The sequence below is a fragment of the Silurus aristotelis genome (genome assembly GCF_946808225.1).
Source record: "Silurus aristotelis genome assembly, chromosome: 18".
Classification (NCBI taxonomy): Eukaryota; Metazoa; Chordata; class Actinopteri; order Siluriformes; family Siluridae; genus Silurus; species Silurus aristotelis.
Window position 1 is genome coordinate 13,685,545 of NC_139591.1, and position 21,802 is coordinate 13,707,346.

Here is a 21,802-nt window from a genome sequence, read left to right on the forward strand (position 1 = left end):
CTAAACTGTCACTTGAGTAAAAGTATGAAAGTATTTGCCTTCAAATGTACACAAGTATCCAAAGTGCTATGATTTATTATGGTATCATGTTCCTATTATCATTTTTGTCACAAGACTCTAAGCTTAATCAACTCGGTTTATGTGAAACGACTCTAATTTTACTCTTAGCACGTGAATATATTAATAAAATTATATTTTTTTTGTAAAACTAATTGATATCTATTACAATTTTCATGTCACAGGTGTTGTGATTAGAGTTAGAAGTTTCTTCCATCATTTATTCCTCTCAAAATAATCTGCTTGCTGTTGAACCGATGTTAAACTGTATGTTCATGATAAGTAGATACCACCAAGCGACAATCAAAATAGGTTTAAAACAGAGCTTGTGCTCTACCCTGATTGGTGGCCTGATGCATGCTTGACTAGTTACGTTTTTTTTTTTTTTTTTTTTTTAATGATTTCGCTAAATATAGTTGGGTAAAAAGTACAATATTTAACTGTAGTGAAGTTAAAGTAAATTTCTCCCTAAATGGAAATACAGATATCTGAAAAATCTACTTAAGTACATTAACTAATTACATTTACTTTGTTACTGTCCACCACTGTTCATAATTTCAGTTTAAAACTCTATCATGTGAAGAAGAAGCCATATTTGAACATGATCTTCTCTGGGCCAAAAAAAGTGGAAAACTGTTCTGTGGACAGAGAAACCATTCTAAGATTCTTATTTCAGCAAGACAGTGTTAAACCACAAACTGCATCTATTACAAGAGTATGGCTTTATAGTAAAATAGTCGAGGTGCTTAACTGGCCCAGGACTGTTATTCAGATAGAATTTTGTATCAGACACACATTTTAATTCCAAAATTCAGCAACTGGTCTGGACTTTATTAGATTTGCAAACCATTGCATTCTGTTTTATTTTACACAGCGTCCCAACTTTTTTGGAAATGGGATTTTAATAAATGTTAGATTTAATTAAATGAGATCTTTATCATTTCAGAGAATACTAGAACCAAAGTATCTTTCATATAAACAGCACATTTTACACGTTTTACACTTTATTAGATGATCAGATGTCAAACTGTTTTTGTGTGCACCTTTGAGCATGAACGGAATCGGAATCAGTAAAAATTTCCAATGACATGACTGTAAGGACGAAGTCACCCGTGTGAATACAATTGTCTTTTCAGTTCAACTTGGTGGCATGTGGGAGAGAAAATGGAGGGAAAGTGGAGCAGCAGCCCGGCAATAAGAACGCGCGAAACAGCGCCACCTGTCGGAGAGTGAAGGTGCGGCTCCCTCGGAACAGCCATTTAAACGCTCACATGCTCTTTCCTCCCTTCAATGACTTCAAAGTAGAAACATGGCGGCGTGGAAGTGAGACACTGACCCGGGTGAGCTACTGCAAATGAAACAGCAAAAAAAAAGTTTGTGGTTGGGTTTTTTTTTAAGCGCCTGGGGAGACGAATTCTCGTAAGTAACACTGGAATGTCTTTTTCCTGCATCGAGTGGAAATAAAATAAGGTTTGTGCTCGCTTTTAAACGCAAAGCCCGCAAGCTCACTACAAAACCAGCTGGATAAAGACGACTGAAATGAACGGGGTAGGTGAGAACATCTCAATCCCACACCACAAACTCAAACGTTTGTTTAATATAATTTTAAATGCAGCGTTAATATCCGGCTATTTACACACCTTTCTGTCTCGCCACAACGCTGTAGACGGTCTCTGCTAAAATAGCTTTGCTATATGGTCTCTATTGTTTTAGTTTTACATGGCGGCGCAGTAATCGGGCGTCGTTTTTCTTATTAATTAATACATTTAATGCAATCATCCTTTCCTAAATAACGTTAAGATACATGTATTTAAGTTCTCATATTAAGAAGAAAGCACAGTTAAAGGCCCTGTAGCTGTGTATGTGGGCGTGTATGTAGGGGTTCACCACCAACTACAGCATTCGAGTTCATTCATGTTTTTACACTAACAAACTCTCACTGCTTTATCAAAACCTGTCAATTATACACTTCCTCTAAATACATTACCTGCACTTTTAGCGCGTTTCTACGCTTTGCAGTTAATTGTTTACCCTAGAAAGCATTCATAACCCCCTCGCAAGCGTGATTATAACTGAATGACATCAATAACTTTTCATATTGTTAATGAAAATTTATTAATTTGAACGTACAAATAGCTTTTTTTTGGTGCGCAGATGAACGTAAACGCGCCTTCGGGTTTGTGTTTCTTATTTAAAGCTCAAGATAGTCCTATGTTTTCGTATTCTGTTCCAAAGAGGAAGTGGGCGTGGTTTAGACCGGAAGATTTTTTTTGAAAATGTGATTCTTAACGGCAACAGTGGGAGGGGAAGAAAAAGAAAAAGTCATAGCTACTGGAATATCTTTATTTTAATTTGCAAATTATAATGATTTATTCTTTTTTTATTCTTTTTTTTATCATTATAAATTTTATTGTAATTTACTTGATATTTGAATATGTTCTTTTTAGGCCACTGTGAAAGCTTTCCCAAATTAAAATTAATGTCTTATCAATAAACAAAAGGGAAAGTACATGAACAGAAGAGAAATCAATACTCCTACCAAGGAAACTTGCAGCAGATGAGATCGTCATTCCTACGTCCCTTCAACATCACTAGATGTTCACATGTCTGGCCAGAATTGAGTCCTCGTGGAAGAACTGTGGCCAATAACATGACATGAAAACAAGGCTAAGTGATTAATCTCTGCAAAAAACATAGGAACTGGGATGCAGAAAAATGGCAGCAGGTGCTCTGGACTGATATTGTAACCACCATACTGAGAAATACAGGCACTAACTCCATCATGCAGCACCTTCACTAAGGCATCTGATTGGACCTAAATGTATTCTGCAGCAGGAGAACAACCCCAAGCATACAGCCAGTGTCATTAAGAACTATCTTCAGCATGGAGAAAAATATTGAGTCCTGAAAGTAATAGTTTTGGCCCCCACAGAGCCCTGATCTCAACGTCTTCTGGCATCAGATGAAGAGACGGAAGGATTTGAGGTAGCATACATCTACAAGAGATCTGTGGTTAGTTCTCCAAGATGTTTGAAACAACCTACCGGCTGAGTTCATTCTAAAACTGTAGCCAAGTTTATCTAGAAGAATTGATGCTGTTTCAAAGTCAATGGGTGGTCACAAAATATCAAACCTTTTGTTCATTTGCTTTCCATTTTGTTGTTTGATTAAAAAGAACACTTTTTACAAGCATTCTTACCTTATTGCATTTTTCACAAAAAATTTTTGCACAGTACAGTGTATATACATGAAATAAAGACATTCACGCATGTGTATATACACGATAAATCCTACAGTTTGCTATGAAAGGTTGTACAAACATTTACCCATGAGGCCCATTTGTGTGTGTGTGTGTGTGTGTGTGGGGGGGGGGGGTTCCTCTTTTCTTTTCTCCTCCCTATTTATGTTTTTTTTTTGCTTGTGGCAGTGCTAGCTATAAATTACTCTAACCTTTGTTCAAATATCTTTTGTTTCAGGAAACAATATGCAATGGACATGCTACACTTCACAATTTTTTCAGCCACCAGCCCTCAAAGGCACCACATCATGAGGAGATCTCTGTCCAGGTCATCCAAGATGGGAAATCCTCGAGGATATTTTGCACACAAAATGAGAGACACAATAATTGTATGGATGAGAAGTGTTTTTACATTCTATACAGATTGCATGAATAGCTTGTGATGTTTTCTGGTAACGTACTGTGTTGAATTTGAACTTTTAAAAACATTTTTTTTTTTTTTTTTATATACAGCCAAAAGACCCAGTACTGTAAATGGTGAGATTGTTCTTCCCAAAATGGCTGTGAAAGAGGACCTCCAAACATGCAAAGCAGAGGAAAAGAGCAAACTGCTGCATTGTATGCAGGCCCGTTTTCCCTCACCAGCAGAAGTCACTCCAGAAATCAAAAACACTCGCTCACCGTGCCAGATAAAGGCAGGTTGTCGTAAAAAGGTCAGAGTGAGGAAGTCTTCAGAAAAAGTGTAAGCTTATAGATTTTAAAGCCAGTTTGCTTTACTAATGATAAATTGCGTACAGCTTTGTGGACACCTGACCATCATACCATGTGTGAGAGTTCCACCAAACACTTGTCCCAAAGTTGGAAGCAATTGTCTAAAAGGTATTTGTAAACTGTAGCATTTTAATAGCTCATCTCTAGATTCTGACCGTGAGTGCAATATAGAATGATAAAGCACATATATATGTGATGGTCAGATATTCACAAGACTCTGATTTCGACTTGAGAATGTCAAAAAAGGGTCAAGTCTCCTACTGAATTGCTCCTCTTTATGCTTAGATTTAATTCTGTTACAATTCATAAGTGTATAACAAGTTGATTAAAGTAAAATAAAAGTAAAGTTATTCATGCCTGTATTTTTTACTTTCTAGTTCAGACAGCAAGAATTCCACTAATCGAAAGGTTACTGATTATTATCCCATACGGAGAAGCTCACGGAAAAGTAAAACCGAATTAAAGGTAAGTAATTAGAAAATCTGATTTACCAATGTTAACATTGGGGCTGAAACGGGTATCCACAAAATCCAATAAAAATTTTGGTGGAATGTTTTAGTTAAACTTTTATTACATATGTCGTAAGAGTAAAGTGTGTACCTTTAACACCCCCCCCCCCCCACGCACAGTGTGAACAGAAGAAACACCTAGACGAGCTGATCACAAAAGGGATAGAGGATGGAATGATGGTAAATATAAGCGAAATAAGAAGTTAAAGGCATGATCATTAGGATAATGAAAATTAGTTGAACTTGATGATTTGTTCTCCGAAGGTGAAGCACATTGAAGGAAAAGGAAGAGGAGTTTTTGCAACCCAAAGCTTCCAGAAAGGCCAGTACGTAGTGGAATATCATGGCGACCTGTTGCTGAAAACCGATGCCAAAAAAAAGGAGGCTGTATATGCACAAGACCCTGCTACTGGCTGCTATATGTATTACTTCCAGTATCTCAGCAAAACATATTGGTATGTAATGGTGTCGCACCATGTCTTCATTTTATGTCACTTTGCACAGGAAATTAAGTTGATAGGACTGAGTAGTGTTCAATGTCTTTCGGAAAGATAGACAGTGGTCGGGTTTTATGCAAGACGCAAGAACTTTAAGATCTCGCCATTTTCCAATTAAGTTCAGGGTCATATTGATGAGAAATGTAAAAGAAGCAGTATAGAGAAAACACCTTGACCTTCCAGAACGTAATGCAGCGAGTAAATGCAGTTAAGTTACAGCACAGGCTCTGCTCAGCTAGTTGGCGATCCAAAGTTGACGCTTTTGAAGGTGTATTAATGTAGAAGCTGAGGTATGTATAGATGAAGCGATAAACTAGCTTGAATTTCAGCTTTTTGTACCACTGTCTAGGGTAGTCTTAAATCAAGCATTAATCCCACTGGGACCACTGTTTGACAAACTGCATCGTGGGTAACGAAGAAGACAAGTAACCTAAGAGAAAACATAAATGTCAGAGGTTTAAACCAAAAAATAAAACGAACTACTTCTTCTTTCGGCTTTTCCCATTAGAGGTCGCCACAGGGGTTCATCCATCTCCACACCCCCCTGTCCTCTACATCTGCCTCTTTCACACCAACTGCCTTCACCACATCCATAAACTTCCTCCTAGGCCTTATCCATCCTCGTCACTCCCAACGAAAACCTCAACATCTTCAGCTCTGCTACCTCCAGCTCCACCTCCTGTCTTTTACTCAATGCCTCTGTCTTTAAACCATACAACATCGCAGGTCTCACCACAGTCCTATAAACTTTCCCTTTCACTCTTGCAGATACTCCTTTATCACAAATCTCTCCTGCTACTCTTCTCCATCCAGCCTGCACTCTTCTCTTCACTTCTCGAACACACTTTCCATTACTTTGCACTGTTGACCCCAGGTACCTGAACTCCTCCACCTTTTCTCCCTGCAACCGCACCACTCCTCTCATTCACACACATGTACTCTGTCTTACTCCTACTGACTTTCATTCCCCTTCTCTCCAGCACGTACCTCCACTTCTCCAGGCTCTTCTTAACCTGCTCCCTACTCTCACCACAAATCACAGTATCATCCGCAAACATCATAGTCCATGGAGACTCCTGTCTGACCTCGTCTGCAAACCTGTCCATCACCACTGCAAACAGGAAAGGGCTCAGCGCCGATTCTTGGTGTGCAGTCCAACCTTCACCTTGACCCAGTAGTTTCTACTGCACACTTCACTGCTGTCCCACTGTCCTCATACATGTTCTGCACCACCCTCACATACTTCTGACACACCTGACTTCCTCATACAATACCACAACTCCTCTCTCGGCACCCTGTCCGATGCTTTCTCTAAATCCACAAACGCACAATGCAACTCCTTCTGACCTTCTCTATACTTCTCCATCAACATTCTCCATGATTACCATATAAATCTTGGAATACCTTAAATGAGTTGTCATTCAAAGCTGATTTTGCTTGTTTAAAATGTTTTCCATAACTTAAACAGGAAGTTGCATAGGCTGAGCTCACTGTTAGGATGACAGTATTGAATCGGTAGTAGAATGAAAGATTTCTGGTGTGGTCAGAGTGTAAAGCTCCTGTTCTGACTGCTTTCTCCTCAGTGTGGATGCGACGAAGGAAACTGACCGCATGGGAAGGCTCATCAACCACAGTAAGAACGGCAACTGTCAGACCAAACTCCACGACATCAATGGAATACCTCACCTGATCCTCGTGGCCTCTCGAGATATAGAGGAGGGAGAGGAGCTGCTGTATGACTATGGAGATCGAAGTAAAGCCTCGATAGCTGCTCATCCATGGCTCAAACACTGATGGATTCTGGGAAGGGAACAGCTTGTTTCTTAAATCCAGATTTTAATGTAATTATTGCCTTAGCAAGATGAGAATGTTTAGGGGGTAGTACTTGTTTGGGTGTGTTATTTGGTGACTTAAACACATTTAGGTTACGGTACATATTCCACATGTCCTACATGATTCTTTTAAAAATATATATTTATCCTGCTATGACATGCTAGTTTTCACACATTTCTTTTTTTTTTTTTTTTGTATATTTTATATACTTGTAGAGCAGTGCTTCCAAAGCATGCAGTTATAGTCAAACTTTCTGCAATTTTATAAAACGTTTTCTTAAGCCAGTGTATAGTAATTAGTGGCTTAGCAATAACTATGTATTGTGTGCAAACAATTCTGTGGAATGCTTATGAAGAGCCATGTTTTAAAAGCTTAGAAAAACTGGAAGGTACCCCCTCCCTCAACTTAATTTGGAGTCTTACAATTTTACAATGTTGAGTGTGATGTGAAGGATTGGAAAAAAATCTATCAATCTCGTTTTGAGAGTGATTATGAAATGACCAGAGTGTGAGTATTCAGCCGATTCTCTATGCTGGGATGAAAGCTTTGTTTAATAAAATGATTTTATGCAAAGGTTTGTCTCGTGTGCGCATCGATGTAGTTTGTGACATCAGGCCAGGTACTGGAACTTCAGAGCCTATGCTAAGAGCTTTCAGGTAGAGCTCTGTGTTTTCTTATAATAATGTCCTGAGGCCTGTTCTTCAAATGTGAATTATTCATCCCACAGGAACTTACTGTTGAAGATTTTCCAATATTTGGGATTCTTGTCAAAACGGGTCTTTAAATGCAAACCAATCTAGGTGCTAGGTTTATTTCAATCAGATTGAATCACGGCTCTATAAATAGATGTAAGCTTGTTGGAGCCATTTCTTCTCGTTTTAGAGAGAAACCTGTAGTGGAAGGAGCAAGAATAGTTTTGTTATATGAACCTGCCTGACAAAGTCATTCGGTTATATGTACATGCCTGTTGATTTCTTACAGTAAATATTTACCAGGCACTCAGCTGCTGGTCCTTCACATCATGTTATTTGAAGCAAAGGGAAATTGTGTGATTGTGTAAAACACTGCACAGACAGTCATCATCATCATCATCATCATCTTTCGGCTTCTCCCATTAGGGGTCGCCACAGTGGATCATCCGTCTCCATACCCATCTGTCCTCTACATCTGCCTCTTTCAACCCAACTACCTGCATGTCTTCCTTTACCACATCCATAAACCGCCTGCTTGGTCTTCTTCTTTACCTCCTTCCTTAGTGGCTCCATCCTCAGCATTCTTCTATCGATGTACCCCATGTCCCTCCTCTGCACATGTCCAAACCATCTCAATCTCGCCTCCCTCACCTTATTAATCTGGAGATCCTGGAGTGATGAGATCCTTCTCTCGCCATTCAGAAGCATATTCTGTTAACCATCTGGTTACTATTGGTGCCCAGAAGCAGACTACTCTTTACCTGTACTGATGTAAATAATAGTACCATAAGCTCTAAAACATACAGAAGAATATCTAAACTAAACATACCTGATCTTATCTTTTATTTTAAACGACTGCATTAGAAGACAACGGTTGACTAAAACAGCTTTACACACAGTATAGGGACAAATATTTGTTACCTGACTAAGATTTGTATGTGCTTTTTGAACATCCCATTCCACCTTTAGTCCCCATTTGCTTTTCTAATAACCTCCACTCTTCTGGAAAGGTGTTTCACTAGATTTTTGAGAGTACTTGTGGAGATTTCTGCTCATTTATCCACAGGGGAGTGAGTAAAGTCAGGTATTGATTTAGGGTGAGGAGGCCTCAACAGAGTTGAGTTCAGAGCTTTATAGAAGACCATTTAAAACCTTTCACTTTAACCCATGCAAACAATAATCTTCATTGAGCTCACTGTGTGCACAGGGGCATCGTCTTGCTGGAACAGGTTTGTGTCTCCTAGTTAATGTGAAGGAACATGAGGGGAAAATGCAATTTCCTATACATTTGTATGCCTCTAACATTGTGCTAACAATTTTGGGAAAAATTCATACGGCTGTAAAAGTCTGCTATCCCAATACTTTTGACCAATAGTGTAAAATCTGGTGTTTTGGGCCGCTAGAGGTCAATAGTGAGCATCATTATGCCAAACCGGAAAACCTAAATGCTCTATAAAGTTTTTTATTACGTTTTTACCTGTATTTATATATGTGGTATATGATCCATGTTGTTTTTTTTTTTTTATAGACAACCGATTTTAAATCTGTTTGATTTCAAAACATTCGCGACCACAAACTACAGCGCATAACTCACGGACCAATTTACCCCACAGGAGTTTCTACACGGAATGATTAACCTGCTGCACACCTGCTGAAGACCTACTACTGTGTATGTTGGTTTGGTTGTATTTTTATTTGGTTTTACAGGAAACTTTTTTTTTGTAAAGTAAGATACATTTCTGAAATCAACTAGAGTTACTGCGAAGGAGCATCACATGATTGGTTGGTTTACTATTTTATCTTCTAGCCCTGCATACGTGTTGGTTGTATTTCATTCGCCATGTATGTGCCCTACGCAGTGAACGGGTGAATGTTTTCTCCGCACTCTGTAGTGCACTCATATTTACGGTCAAGGCGTTTAGGATTCACTACTTAACATAACTGAGGTATCTGTTTTGTAGCCAGCGTTTGGGTATTAGAGGAGAGTCGTCAGTTTTTATATTAAGAAAAAAAAAAAAGACCGATTACATTTACTTTTGCATAAATTTGAACGTTCAGTTCCGCGGTGTTTTATAATGAAGTTTAAATCGGATAATTTATGCCAGCTCAAGCTCCCGAGCTGCTGTAGTTAATGAAGCTACACATTACTTTTGTTTCAAAACATCTGTCCAAACCCACATCTGTAGGTATTTATGCATAAATGATAATATTTAATTGTGTGTTTTAAATTTTAGATTCAATTGTTTCATTAGTGGTAAGTCCGAGAGTTGGGTTGCCAGATATGAACAACTCATTCCATCACAAAATCCTTTCCAATTCATTATATGTAGAACAAATCGTAAACCAAACCATTCTTATTTTAATACTTCCCACCAGGAAGGAGGAGGTTTGTGGATGTGGTGAAAAAGAGGCAGATTTAGAAGACGGGGGGGTGGGGGTATGGAGACTGATGATCCGCTCTGGCGACCCCTAATGGGAGAAGCTGGAAGAACAAAATGATACAGTATATGACTATCTTCTTCTTCTTCTTTCGGCTGCTCCCATTAGGGGTCGCCACAGCGGATCATCCGTCTCCATACCACCCTGTCCTCTATATCTGCCTCTTTTACACCAACTACCTGCATGTCTTCCCTCACCACATCCATGAACCTCCTCCTTGGCCTTCCTCTTTTCCTCCTACCTGGTGGCTCCAACTTCAGCATTTTTCTACCAATATAATTCATGTCCCTTCTCTGCACATGTCCAAACCATCTCAATCTCGTCTCCCTCACCTTGTCAATTTGGTAACAGAGATAGTAAGGGGTCATTGTATGAAAAATTCGAGTACATATTAATTAAAACCATTGCCAGTATTAAATTCTCTGGTTTAAGAAATAAAGAATTCCTTTTTGTCCTGTACAAATCTCATATACTGTGCTTGTTTTATTTCCTGTCATGTTCCTATCAGAAAATGAATGAGTGGAGTGCTCTGGCGAAAGTCTACAACCCCCTGAAGGCTGGCAGCATTGACAGCACTGACGTTGAGCCCCATGACCGAGCCATATGGCGGGCGATGAATGCCCATTACCAGCCTAATAAAGCGGTAACAGGTGACCCACAGCTCACACTGTTTGTCTCAAGGCTCAACAAAAAGACATCCGAAGACGACCTTCACAATATTTTCTCCAAATTCGGTGACATCAGACGACTGCGGCTTGTCCGGGATGCCGTAACTGGCTTCTCTAAGGGCTACGCCTTTGTGGAGTACAAAGAGGAGCGCTCGCTAATGAAAGCATGGAGAGATGGCAACAAGATGGTAGTGGACCAGCACGAGGTTTTTGTGGACTTTGAGCAGGAGCGCACGCTGCAGGGCTGGATACCGCGGCGATTCGGCGGTGGTCTGGGAGGAAAGAAAGAATCAGGCCAGCTGAGGTTCGGGGGCAGGGACAGGCCATTCAGGAGACCCATAAATTTGTCTGTTGCAATGCCCAGACCAGCTGAGCGGTGGAGAGATGGAGATGGAGGGAGAGAAGAGAGACCGAGAGATGAAAGGAGAGACACGTCTCCAGACTGGGACAGAGGGTACGGGAAGCGACAGCGAAATCGGAGGGACAATTGGGAGCGAGTGGAAGAGCGAGGTAGTAGAGACTACAATAAAGACAGACGGGAATCCAGACGACACCGGGACAGGAGTAGCGAGAGAGAATCCAACCGAGGAAAGGATGAAAGGAGATATCGGGACTCGTACAGAGATTCTGAGAAAAGATGAATCGTATTCTATAAAACTTTCTACTTTTGACAGATGCCATTTTTTTCCCCTTTACACACCCATGGATGAGACAAAACTAAGTTCAGAGATGTACAGAAAGAGCCATAAGTATCAAATTACACATGAATGTGCTTGTGGTCAGTTTGCATCACATGATGACATTAAAATTAGCTAGCTTTCCAGAAATTTCTGTTTAATTTGCAGTGTGTGTGTGTGTGTCATTACCACTGATACTGTATTCATATGGATCAATTAAATTTTAACAAGGGAATTCAGCTAACAGAATTATACAAAAAGCCACAACGATGGTACCATGTATAAAATATTTTAATGGCCAATGAGATGAAATTATGCAGCATTCTTCATTATTGTTCATTAAAGATCTGTATTGTGGGACATACATCATTACAGGATTCCTGAAAGTCTTTTCAAACACACTGAATGCATACAGATATACAAGTGTGTGTGTGTGTGTGTGTGTGTGTGTGTGTAATATATATATATATATATATATATATATATATATATATATATATACACACACACACTTTGTTTCAATAATCACTGGCAAGGACTCCATGTTCACAAAGAAGCTTTTGTCAGTATGTTGCTGTAACTGCGTTGCCATTTTCATGCTTCCACTAAAACTCTAGTATAAGCCCCACACATGTCATAAGAATGCAGAACAGCTGGTGATCTGGGACATTTGCTGATGGGAGTCTTGTGAGAGTCTGGAATGCCCAGAATAGTTTTTTCTTTCTATCATTCCTATAGCGGAACTCAGGAATAACACGCTTATCCATATGTTGTACATCCCTGTGCAAATACTATGCAAACATTTCAGTTAAAAAAAAAAAAAGGAGAGAAAAAAGCAGCCACTTTTCATTGGCGATGCACCGTCCTATTATTGGCAGCCTTTATCACAATAAACCTGGATTATCTTTCACTAGGCACCACGTCATTTGATTTGAATTTACAAACATGATAAAAGTGTCCTAATTAAGATACTACTCGAGGCATATCAACACGGCCTCCTCAGCTCTCTTCATGACTGCAAATGTGATCCTTATCAACAACCACATTTTGCTTATAGTATCTTGCGTATCTGGCAACCAAACCTGCATATAAAACAACTTGAAATGAAGAGTGACATTGACAACTTTTAGAGATGTCAACGTTGGAAGGGTAGTGTAGCCATTATCTACGTTTATGCTGTTCCATTCCCCTTTGTCTTTATCCACTAATGCTGGGAAACGTGACTGTAACAGTGGAGTGTATGGTAGGTATTGCTCATGACATTGCCAGGGGCGTTAGCGATTAGAGGGTCATTGTGCTTTGTCAGTGTTTAATTGGTTACATGTGCTGTAAAGCTTCCTGGGCTTGCTCTGTATACACGTCATCTTTGCGGGACCATGGGCTGTAGCCATCGTCAATCTGCAACATGCCTCTCTGCGAGCTGCGCCTCTTGTCTCGGGAGAAGAAACTAAACCTAAAAGGGAGAAGCGAGATGTCACCATAGCAGCTTTCAGCAGATATACGATAATGGCGATGTTGGCATTCAAATACATTTTTGAATTGGAAATGCCTGATTTTGTAGATTGAAAGCTGGCTAAATGGCACCCCAATCAAGAAATCACCCTGTTACCCCCTTATAGATCAAATAAGCACTTCACACATTCACACAACATTTCAGCCATCCATCTGATCGTGAGTCGCTAGATGGAAACACACAGGAAAGTGCTAGGCTAATCATTGTTAGAGTTTTAAACTCCTTAGTGGGATTAAAGGTCGGGGTTAAGTCACAAGTGTTAGCATGAGAGCTGGACCAGGTAAATAGGAAATACAGGGTTTTTAAAAAAATATTATTATTATTATTCTGACTGGCTGATTCTAATGACCTTCCTGCTAACAAACTTCAGACAGCACAACCCCACAATCAGCCAATCAGAATGTTCTTGGTGTTACGACCACTTCCAGTGAGAGGTCAAGTGGGAAGGGCATGCAGTGGTGAAAGAAAGAAAGAACACACATGCAGGGTTATAATATGAGGTGGTCAACAATGAAAAAGAGGGCCATACAAGAGAGACAAGTCGTCTGATTGGCTGTAAAGTGGGGTCATCTGCAATCAAGCCAGCCGCCACCATCGGCATAATGGCTGTGAAGATCCTGTTGCAGAAAGGCACAGACGTGCGGAATTGAGCAAAAGAGGGAACAGAAACCACCAAGTAGCTCCCGCTAACGCTGGATGTCTGCCAAAATACCTCCTCCGTTTGGGGAAGTTCTACACAAAATGGTGGCACCTGCTCGCCATAGTAATCCACTGACAACGGGATCCATAATAATCATACCACATGGGTGCGTGAAAAACACGAACCCCCTTAAAATCACCTTCAAGTGGGATTCAAACTAGACGTCAGTAACGGATGTTTATTACCTTTTGGTCTACTTTATTGACTGCATGCGCTCGTAAAGAGCAATATGGGATTTACAAGGGGGAAATATGAGCTGTTCTGGTTCCCTGCAAATATCTGAGTGAGTGTATGTAGGTGTGTAGGAAGAAGTTTGTGTATGGTACGCACAAGCGCTTTATGCCTGATTCTGGCTGGGCACCAGTTCGGGATTGGGGCCTGAGCGTGGGCGAAGGGTCCAGAGTGGGCGGGTGTGGATCGTCTTCTTGCTCCTCACTGAAGAAAAGAGAACACACAGGTTCATCAATGTTTAAAAAATAGCCCTTTATTGACATTGAAATGACTCAGCGTCCAACACCCCAGTGTAGTTGAATTCTCAATTCTGATTGGTCAGAGGTCTAATCCAAATTACAGGTTTATAGTAAAACTCTCCTTCTCATACGATGTCATTTTTATAGTAGCATAATCACAAACAGTTTTCTATGAGCAGGCATTTTGGTTTGTATATTTAGAACAAGTCTCTAGTATCAGTGTTTCTGTAGCAGTCTGAGGCGAGGCTGTATGACTTTAGGTTTTTCCGTGTCTTAAGCTTTAAGTTTTCTTTAAGAGAGAGAACAATAGGCTGCTAAAGTGTAGGTTTCAGTACAAGTGAAAACATGAACTTAATAAATGAATATGTTTATTACTATATTATATGTATTACTATATATTTTACAACTACAAATGGATACAAATTACAGAATGGATGTAGAAATTAAAGAAATAAAAATAGGAAAACCGCTGTGGTATAAGAAAGAAAAACTTTTTTTTAGGATAGGTGGTCCAGCCACTGTTTTATATACACAGTTTTATATATATATATATATATATATATATATATATATATATATATATATATATATATATATATATATATATATATATATATATATATATATATATATATATATTTTTTTTTATTATTCCATTTTATTCCCATTTCATTGACTTTTGGAGTCTGCAGGGTGTCTTATTTTGAACCCCCAGTCTGCTTTGACATCTCTTTCTCCAAAAGACCTTGCTGAGGCAGTTTGATAAATCACCTTGTGTCTTGTTGCTGGGCTCAGTATTGCTATGAACTGTGACATGAAATGGTCTTCTACAACCTCACCGTATTAGCAGATTTAGGCTGGTCCTCACCAAGTTTAAAGCCTGATACACAGCAGTATCTTTTTTGGTGAACGACTGTGTTTGAACCTACATATGAAATAGATGATCATTAGCACCTGATTGGTATAATTGCAAATCCTACAAAACGAATGACTTTGTGCAAGTGTATTAAGTGTGCAAAGGAAAGTCACACATGTCTGTCTGTCTGTCTGTCTGTCTATCTATCTATCTATCTATCTATCTATCTATCTATCTATCTATCTATCTATCTATCTATCTATCTATCTATCTATCTATCTATCTATCTATCTATCTATCTGAGAGAGAGCATATGTTTGATAGATAGGTGATATTTTGACATTATTTTTGAGTTTATGACTACAGTCTGTGAATATTAAATATAATAACACAAGGCAGAATCACAAGGCTGACCTTTTATAATATGCAATTTCCTCTTGCAGCATGAACACTTTGGCCTTCAGCTCATTTCTCTCGTGCAGGACATCTCGCAACTCTTGCAGAGTGAAGCGTGGCCGGTTCGGATCTTTCGGATCGAAACCTGCGTCTTCCTCACACAGGGCATCCTGTCAAACGAGAGAGATGAAGTTAATGTCAGCGCCAGCAGCTCATAAGGTCTGTGAGCTGCTTTTCTACAACAATACTCCGATTAGTCTGATTAGTCAACTCCACATACACTTAAAGCTCTACACCAATCACGATTTCTCATTCCCAGTATTGACACAAGTACACGACACACACATGCTGATCATTTCAAAACTCCAACAAAACTTTTCTCTTTTTGCATTTACACTCGCCACACGATTTGTGGTTGATGTTAACCACACCCAAAACACCGCAGCTGACTCCTACACACACCTCCTTCACAAAACAGATTAGCTAATGCTCTAATAAAAACAAAGGCACTATGGGCGTTCACTACTGGAACAATGCAAATTAGTCTCAAGCCATGCAGCCCTAGTAAGCTAAGAGGTTACCCATAACAGCACAGCCTCTTCCTCATCGTCCTCCACATTATTCTCATCCTCGACATCCGCCTCATCTTCATATGTCAGCACTTGGTTGTTATATGGATCGAGGGAGAGCAGAGGGTCGCATAATAGCATGTGCTCGGGGAGTAAATTCTGACCCAAGACAAGGGCATTAATAAGAAAAGTTCTCCATGAGATTAGATTAAAAGGCTTGTTGGCTAAAGAAATCATAACAGTTTACACAAAAGACAAAGACTGTCATTTTTTTAAATAAAATAACAAAAAGATGAAGAGCTGAATATAGTGTAGTATTAATATCCTGAATTATCTGAGCTTTTGCTGCTTTAACAAAAGCGCAGTTTTATCACACAGTACTAACACGGCTTACAATGAACAGAAGCTGGTGCTTCCACTGCATGACTTCACTCTGCAAAAGCAACAGATCTCATTCACTGTTAGACCACATATTATTTAACTGAACTGTGCCTTTAAATGCTAGGCCTAGGTCAAGTTTTGCTAGCTCTCTGGCCAAACCACGGCTATATTTATCAACCGGCTCAGCCTCATCTCATCTATGACACACCGACTGCACTGTCTGATTCACTGCAGTCACGTACATGTGAACAGTTCCAATACGCAAAATCACATTTAGGGCAACAGTGAACTTGTTTTACAACAACAGGAGGAGTTATTATTTATGACATTTCAAAATATTTGGAATATGATATTGATATTTGAAAAGACATAACTTGTGTATGCTACATGTGGAATAAGCTTGCCATTATTTATTGTATTTATGTTTCAGTCCAGTTTACCCAGAGAGATCTATTTAGATGTATTTCAGGGAATTTTTTTTTATTAATAATTAATGTATTAATAGAAATAAATAGAAATGAATAATATGATAAATAACATGAAAAATAAAAAGAAATGTGCCAGAAACATATACCTCATCTATTTCCTGACACTCTCTGCACACAATCAATTTTAAATGATCAAATCTCGGAGGGCAGCACTCTATTATATGACTTATTTAACATGGATGAGCTTGAGGCAAACTGGAGGGTTTTAAGGAGAAATTAATTTAATATATTTATTAATTTGATAAATAATTATCTACTCTGTAAACAGCCTCCTGTATCTAGCAACATCTTTAAAAGCCAATCACTTGGATCTAATGCTACACAAAAGCACCTGCGTAACTTTCCTGTGTTTTTTTTTTTCCTTCAACCTCACCACAGAAGATTCATTAAATATTCACATCTATAGCTCCACCAGTAAAAGGAGGATTTACAGATGTTCTGTCTGTACCTGTGCAGGTGATGGTGGAGCAGGAGGCTCTTCGGATTCAGGGCTTTTCTTCTCTCCCTGAAGACGATCTCTAAGTCGTGCCACCTCTTGTCTAAGGCTCGTCAGCTCCTGCTCTCTGGTCTGTGCGAACGCCTCGAGCTCTACCTTCTGCTCAATCAGAGCCTTTCCCTGTGCCTCCACCACCGTGATCTTATGCCTTAAATCGTGGTTAATCTTCATCAGCCGGTTCTGCTGCTGTTGCAGCTGAAAGACACACAGGCAGACAGAGCTTGACATCAAGCAGAAAGTAGTCTCTTAAAGAGAACAAAAGGAAATCCAGGGTCTTTATTTGTTGTTACGTTTAAATCAGCAGGAAAAAACAAAACAAAAATACACGGCTAGCGTCAAGGCTAGTGCTGATTTCTTTCGAACACATACTGTATTGGAAGTCAAGTGATTACACTTATTGAACACCCCACACATTTTACATCCACAGTGCGCATTTTTTTTTTTAATTCACAGGAGGTGTAATAAGCATGAATGAGGTGGATTTCTCAATCTCTGATTTTCAAAAATGTTTTCGGATTATATACAGCAAACACAAATGATTCAATGCCCAAGATGAGACTCTGTGCTCTCAAGATCAACCAGAATATAATATTATGTCATAATATTAACCCATACGGCTCTTTCAGCCGTTCAATTGCATGATCCGCCCTTTCTTGAGAGGAAAACCGCTATGGGCGTGTGTGTTTGACTCATGGTGTGGTGCTGTACGTTTAAGTGATATGAAATAGAAAAGTGATCACTTACTGCTTCAATGTCTTCGTTCTTCAGCGTTAGTTCTCGGTCCTTGGCGCGAATCTCGTCCCTTTGTTTATCCACTACCTCCTTGAGCTTTTTCATCACTTGCCTCTCCCTTTCTGACATACCTGGCAACCCAGAGAGAATGGCATATTAGTTATGAATTTTGTACTTATGACTTGAAGGTTGTGAGCTTAAATTCTAACACTGCTCCACTGTTCACTATGAGCATAATAGAACTGGACTCATTCTCTCACAATAGATAGACTTGTCAACCAAATGTAAATACATTTCAATATTTTTGCATGCGCCTGCATAAATCCAGGACACTCCTGTGAATTGTAAAGATTAAACAAAGTAAAAAATGTGATTTTTCTTGTATATGTTACATATACATGAATGTGTTACACACTGACACATGACACTCAAAGCAATGTAATTCCTCTTCAAGCTACCCTGTTGGTGCACTTAAAATAGATTTATGCCAGTGGAGCTCTGATGCAGTTACACACATATTAGATCAGCCACAGGCTTAGAAATAACCCACTCGATCAAAGATAAACTATTCCTGCACGTACTAGAGAAATCATTGTCATTACGTGGTAAATCAACTTGGTTATTTATTAGAAGATATTGGGTTTAAGCCCCAGCACCACAAATCTGCCACTGTTAGATCCTTGAACGAGGCCCCCTAACTCTCTGCTCCAGGGGCACTTTATAATGACGGACCTCATGCTCTGACCCCATCTTCCTGACAGGCAACTTTTGTCTCCTGATTCAGGACAACAGCTACTGAATTACTGGCACCTCTGATAAACATGAATAAAATGTTCATGGAGTAAAAATATGTCATTGTGACTAACTAATAAATCAGCACTGATGTGTCAGAGAAATGCAACTTTTAACTGAAAGAAAAATAATACAAAATAAATTGGAACCCAAAACATACAATCAGAAGACAGAAAAAATGGTCTAATAAGTACTGTCACATGGGTTTTACTTAAAACCCCCCCCCACAAACAAACAAAAAAAGAATTCCAGGCAATAATAGAGACACCTTTTCCTTGTTGGGATGATGTCACATGGTGTTCTCTTCGGCACTGTGTAAGTTAGAGAATACCATTGTTGTGTACAAATAGAATTTGAGACTTCTATTTTGATTGTATTGGAAGTTTAAATGTAAAAAATAAATGATTTTCAGCATAATAAATGTAAAATGATTATATTTAAACATGCATCACATAGTGCCATTTTCACCTTCTATATTAATGTTTGATCTTTTTTTAACTAAAATATTATATTAGCATTATTATTACGATTAAAAACGAAAGCAGAACATGTCAAATTTTTCTTAAACGATAGTCAGCCAGCAAGTCGGTGTATTCAGACAGGCTGAAGGAGTGCTTAAAAGAGGCACGTGTGACTGTAATGAGCACTGAGGAATCTCTGTGACTCCCCAAGCTGGCCTGCTATTGCAGTTACGCATCCTGGGTTCCCTTCAGTTACACACAGAAGGACTCCTTTGTGCAGCATGGCTGAATGTCTTTTGTCCATCTCTAAATAGCGGCGAGAGAATGAGAGTGTCTGCAGCGACTAGTATTTACCATGCGTGATTTGCAGGCTTGCAGGAGTGTGTGAAAAGTGAAAGTTAAGAGAATTAAACCTATATCTGTCAATTCAGGGGGCATGTGTTTGTAAACTTCCTTCCCTCAGTGGCCTCCCTTCATTAAAACACCGAGAGTCACTCTATTCACAAAAACAGATGCAGCTGCAGAGTTGAAGCAAGTTGCTTTAGGAAGCTCATGTAAATTACCTTCCTGTCTCTGAACATCCTCTTCTGTCATTGGGCAGTGCTTAAATGAAAAGTTGTTGAGGAGGGTCTTGTTTTCCTCTTGCAGCTGAGCAATTTGAGACAACAGGTCTTGAGCTTCCCCTCGCCACACATCCTCGACCAATTCCAGCTCCTGTGAGGACAAACACAACATACACAGCATGATCTCAGCACTGACACGCCTTTACAATAAACACACAGCGTTATGACTCCATTCATTTTTGCACGATGACACTTTAACTCTCGACTGTCCACTTTATATCACACCACACTGCACATGGACACTTTAAGGACAATCAGTAAATCACTTTAATTTGTACTGCCAATATCTGCCATACTCATTTATGTATATACATATATTTTCAGATATTTTATACTTTTTATTTATCTACCTTTTTTTTTTTAAATGTGTATCCTCAATTCTATTCTTTTTTATGCTTAAATGCTGGACAGTCGTACAAAGGATTTCACTGCATGTCGTACTCTGTATGTATAATAAACTTAGATTTGATTTTGATTTGATTCATGGCATCCAAATACAAACCTACTTCTTACACTTCATTCTTATGGTTCCTTAAGGCTTCTAAAACCATGGATCATTAAAACAATGAGCATTTCTAGGAAAATCTGAACATTTTATTAATCCCATAGGGGAATTGTTGAAAACTGACATTACAAATGTCTAAAATGTGTACACATGAGAAAAATTAAGGTTTAGCAAATTTGTTTTCTAGAAGTGTTCGTCTATTTGGGTGAGACATCTTCTCTGTGGGAAAAGAAATAGTTTTCAGGTGGATCGCTTGAATAATACAGTAGTGTAGGAGGTAGGTGTGTATCTCAGTGTACACTTCATACTCCCTAAATGAAAGTACATATAAAATACACAATGTGTGTATGAGTGTGTGTGTGTGTGTGTGTGTGTGTGTGTACTACATCAGTGACAGTGAAAGATACACATTAGTTCCCTTTTCTCTGCATGATCTCAGGGACTGACTGCACTTATCGATTAGGATGCGGCTTCGGAAATCCAACCCAGAACATTTCTATTTTTAAAACAGCTTTATCGATTAAATAGAAGACAGTTATAAACTTTTTACATATATTTGTCAAAGTTAGCAAGTATTATATATATACAAAAAAGAAGGAAGTTTCCTCTGTTATTAGCTTTGCGCTTTAATCTCGTTACCAAGACAACAAAAAAGAAATGAGCACATTTTTACTAACACTTGTGTTTTGTTTCTACCTTTTTGTGTTTCTTTTCCCTTTCCAGGCGGTCCAGTCGCTCCAGGCGGAGTTTATCCAGCTCCAGGCGCAGCTCCTCGGTCTCCGGACTGATGCTGTTGCGGCTCACCAGCACTTCCAGGATCTCCAAAACCCGCACAACTTTGGGCATGAGTCGGGCCAAAGCTTCACACCCGTACTGATCTATAATCCGCTCAAACTCCTGGCCCACCACAGCCGCTATGTCGTACACGTCCATCACCGTTAAATCCGCCACGTTCTTCTCCATCGCCGACCCAAACGCTTCCATAACTGTCGCTGCTCTGCCCGACTCGATTTCCTACTTAACACTGAAGCCCACTCTCTCCCTCTTCCTTTACGCCTGAACAACCGCGTGTGACGCAACACTCACACAAGTTGTACTGCCATAATTTCGGTGTTAGCGGTTACACTGGCTGTTTTAGCGGATACATTTCATGGTATTATTAACAGTTGTCCCATCGCCGTTCCGTTTTGTTTCTTGTCCCGATTTCTTCAGTGGAAACTGCCGCAGTGAGTGCGCATGCGTGAGCGATACCGAAGAGTTGAAATGGCATCAGATAGGACTTTCAAAATACAGCAACTCAGAGTCGGTCTATTTACTTATTAAAATTACACAAATAATTTACTTACTTTATTTAAAAAAGTTATGAGTTGTTTGCCATTTATTTTTATTTTAAAGTGTGTGACTTGATTTTCATACTACAAAACTAAGGACCTGTATCA

At 39.3% G+C, this 21,802-nt stretch overlaps 3 protein-coding genes across 10 annotated transcripts; 2 read left to right on the forward strand and 1 right to left on the reverse strand.

The window, feature by feature from the left end:
• The first annotated feature begins 1,286 nt into the window (after positions 1-1,286).
• Positions 1,287-7,478, forward strand: kmt5aa (lysine methyltransferase 5Aa). Its single transcript, XM_083569374.1, has 7 exons — positions 1,287-1,605; positions 3,534-3,684; positions 3,809-4,037; positions 4,444-4,531; positions 4,696-4,755; positions 4,840-5,030; positions 6,656-7,478. Exons 1-7 carry the CDS (start codon positions 1,597-1,599, stop codon positions 6,864-6,866), a joined length of 939 nt encoding a protein of 312 aa, XP_083425500.1. The 5' UTR covers positions 1,287-1,596; the 3' UTR covers positions 6,867-7,478.
• Positions 7,479-9,159: 1,681 nt separating this feature from the next.
• snrnp35 (small nuclear ribonucleoprotein 35 (U11/U12)) lies at positions 9,160-11,750 on the forward strand. Of its 4 annotated transcripts, XM_083569381.1 has the most exons (3): positions 9,408-9,589; positions 9,717-9,779; positions 10,545-11,750. In XM_083569381.1, exons 2-3 carry the CDS (start codon positions 9,729-9,731, stop codon positions 11,343-11,345), a joined length of 852 nt encoding a protein of 283 aa, XP_083425507.1. In that variant the 5' UTR covers positions 9,408-9,589; positions 9,717-9,728; the 3' UTR covers positions 11,346-11,750. The 4 variants fall into 4 exon arrangements, with proteins under 4 accessions (XP_083425508.1, XP_083425510.1, XP_083425507.1 ...); XM_083569382.1 differs by lacking the exons at positions 9,408-9,589; positions 9,717-9,779 and adding an exon at positions 9,160-9,379; XM_083569384.1 differs by lacking the exons at positions 9,408-9,589; positions 9,717-9,779 and adding an exon at positions 9,160-9,266.
• Positions 11,655-21,606, reverse strand: rilpl1 (Rab interacting lysosomal protein-like 1). 5 transcript variants are annotated; one of them, XM_083569365.1, is made up of 9 exons: positions 21,060-21,606; positions 19,799-19,949; positions 17,995-18,113; positions 17,203-17,445; positions 15,898-16,044; positions 15,335-15,486; positions 13,925-14,029; positions 13,424-13,511; positions 12,696-12,834 (listed from the first exon to the last, which is right to left on the reverse strand). In XM_083569365.1, the coding sequence occupies exons 1-9, from the start codon at positions 21,345-21,347 to the stop codon at positions 12,829-12,831; spliced, it is 1,299 nt and encodes a 432-aa protein (XP_083425491.1). In that variant the 5' UTR covers positions 21,348-21,606; the 3' UTR covers positions 12,696-12,828. The 5 variants fall into 5 exon arrangements, with proteins under 5 accessions (XP_083425494.1, XP_083425490.1, XP_083425492.1 ...); XM_083569368.1 differs by lacking the exon at positions 15,898-16,044 and having other exon boundaries at positions 11,655-12,834; XM_083569364.1 differs by lacking the exon at positions 13,424-13,511 and having other exon boundaries at positions 11,655-12,834.
• Positions 21,607-21,802: the final 196 nt, after the last annotated feature.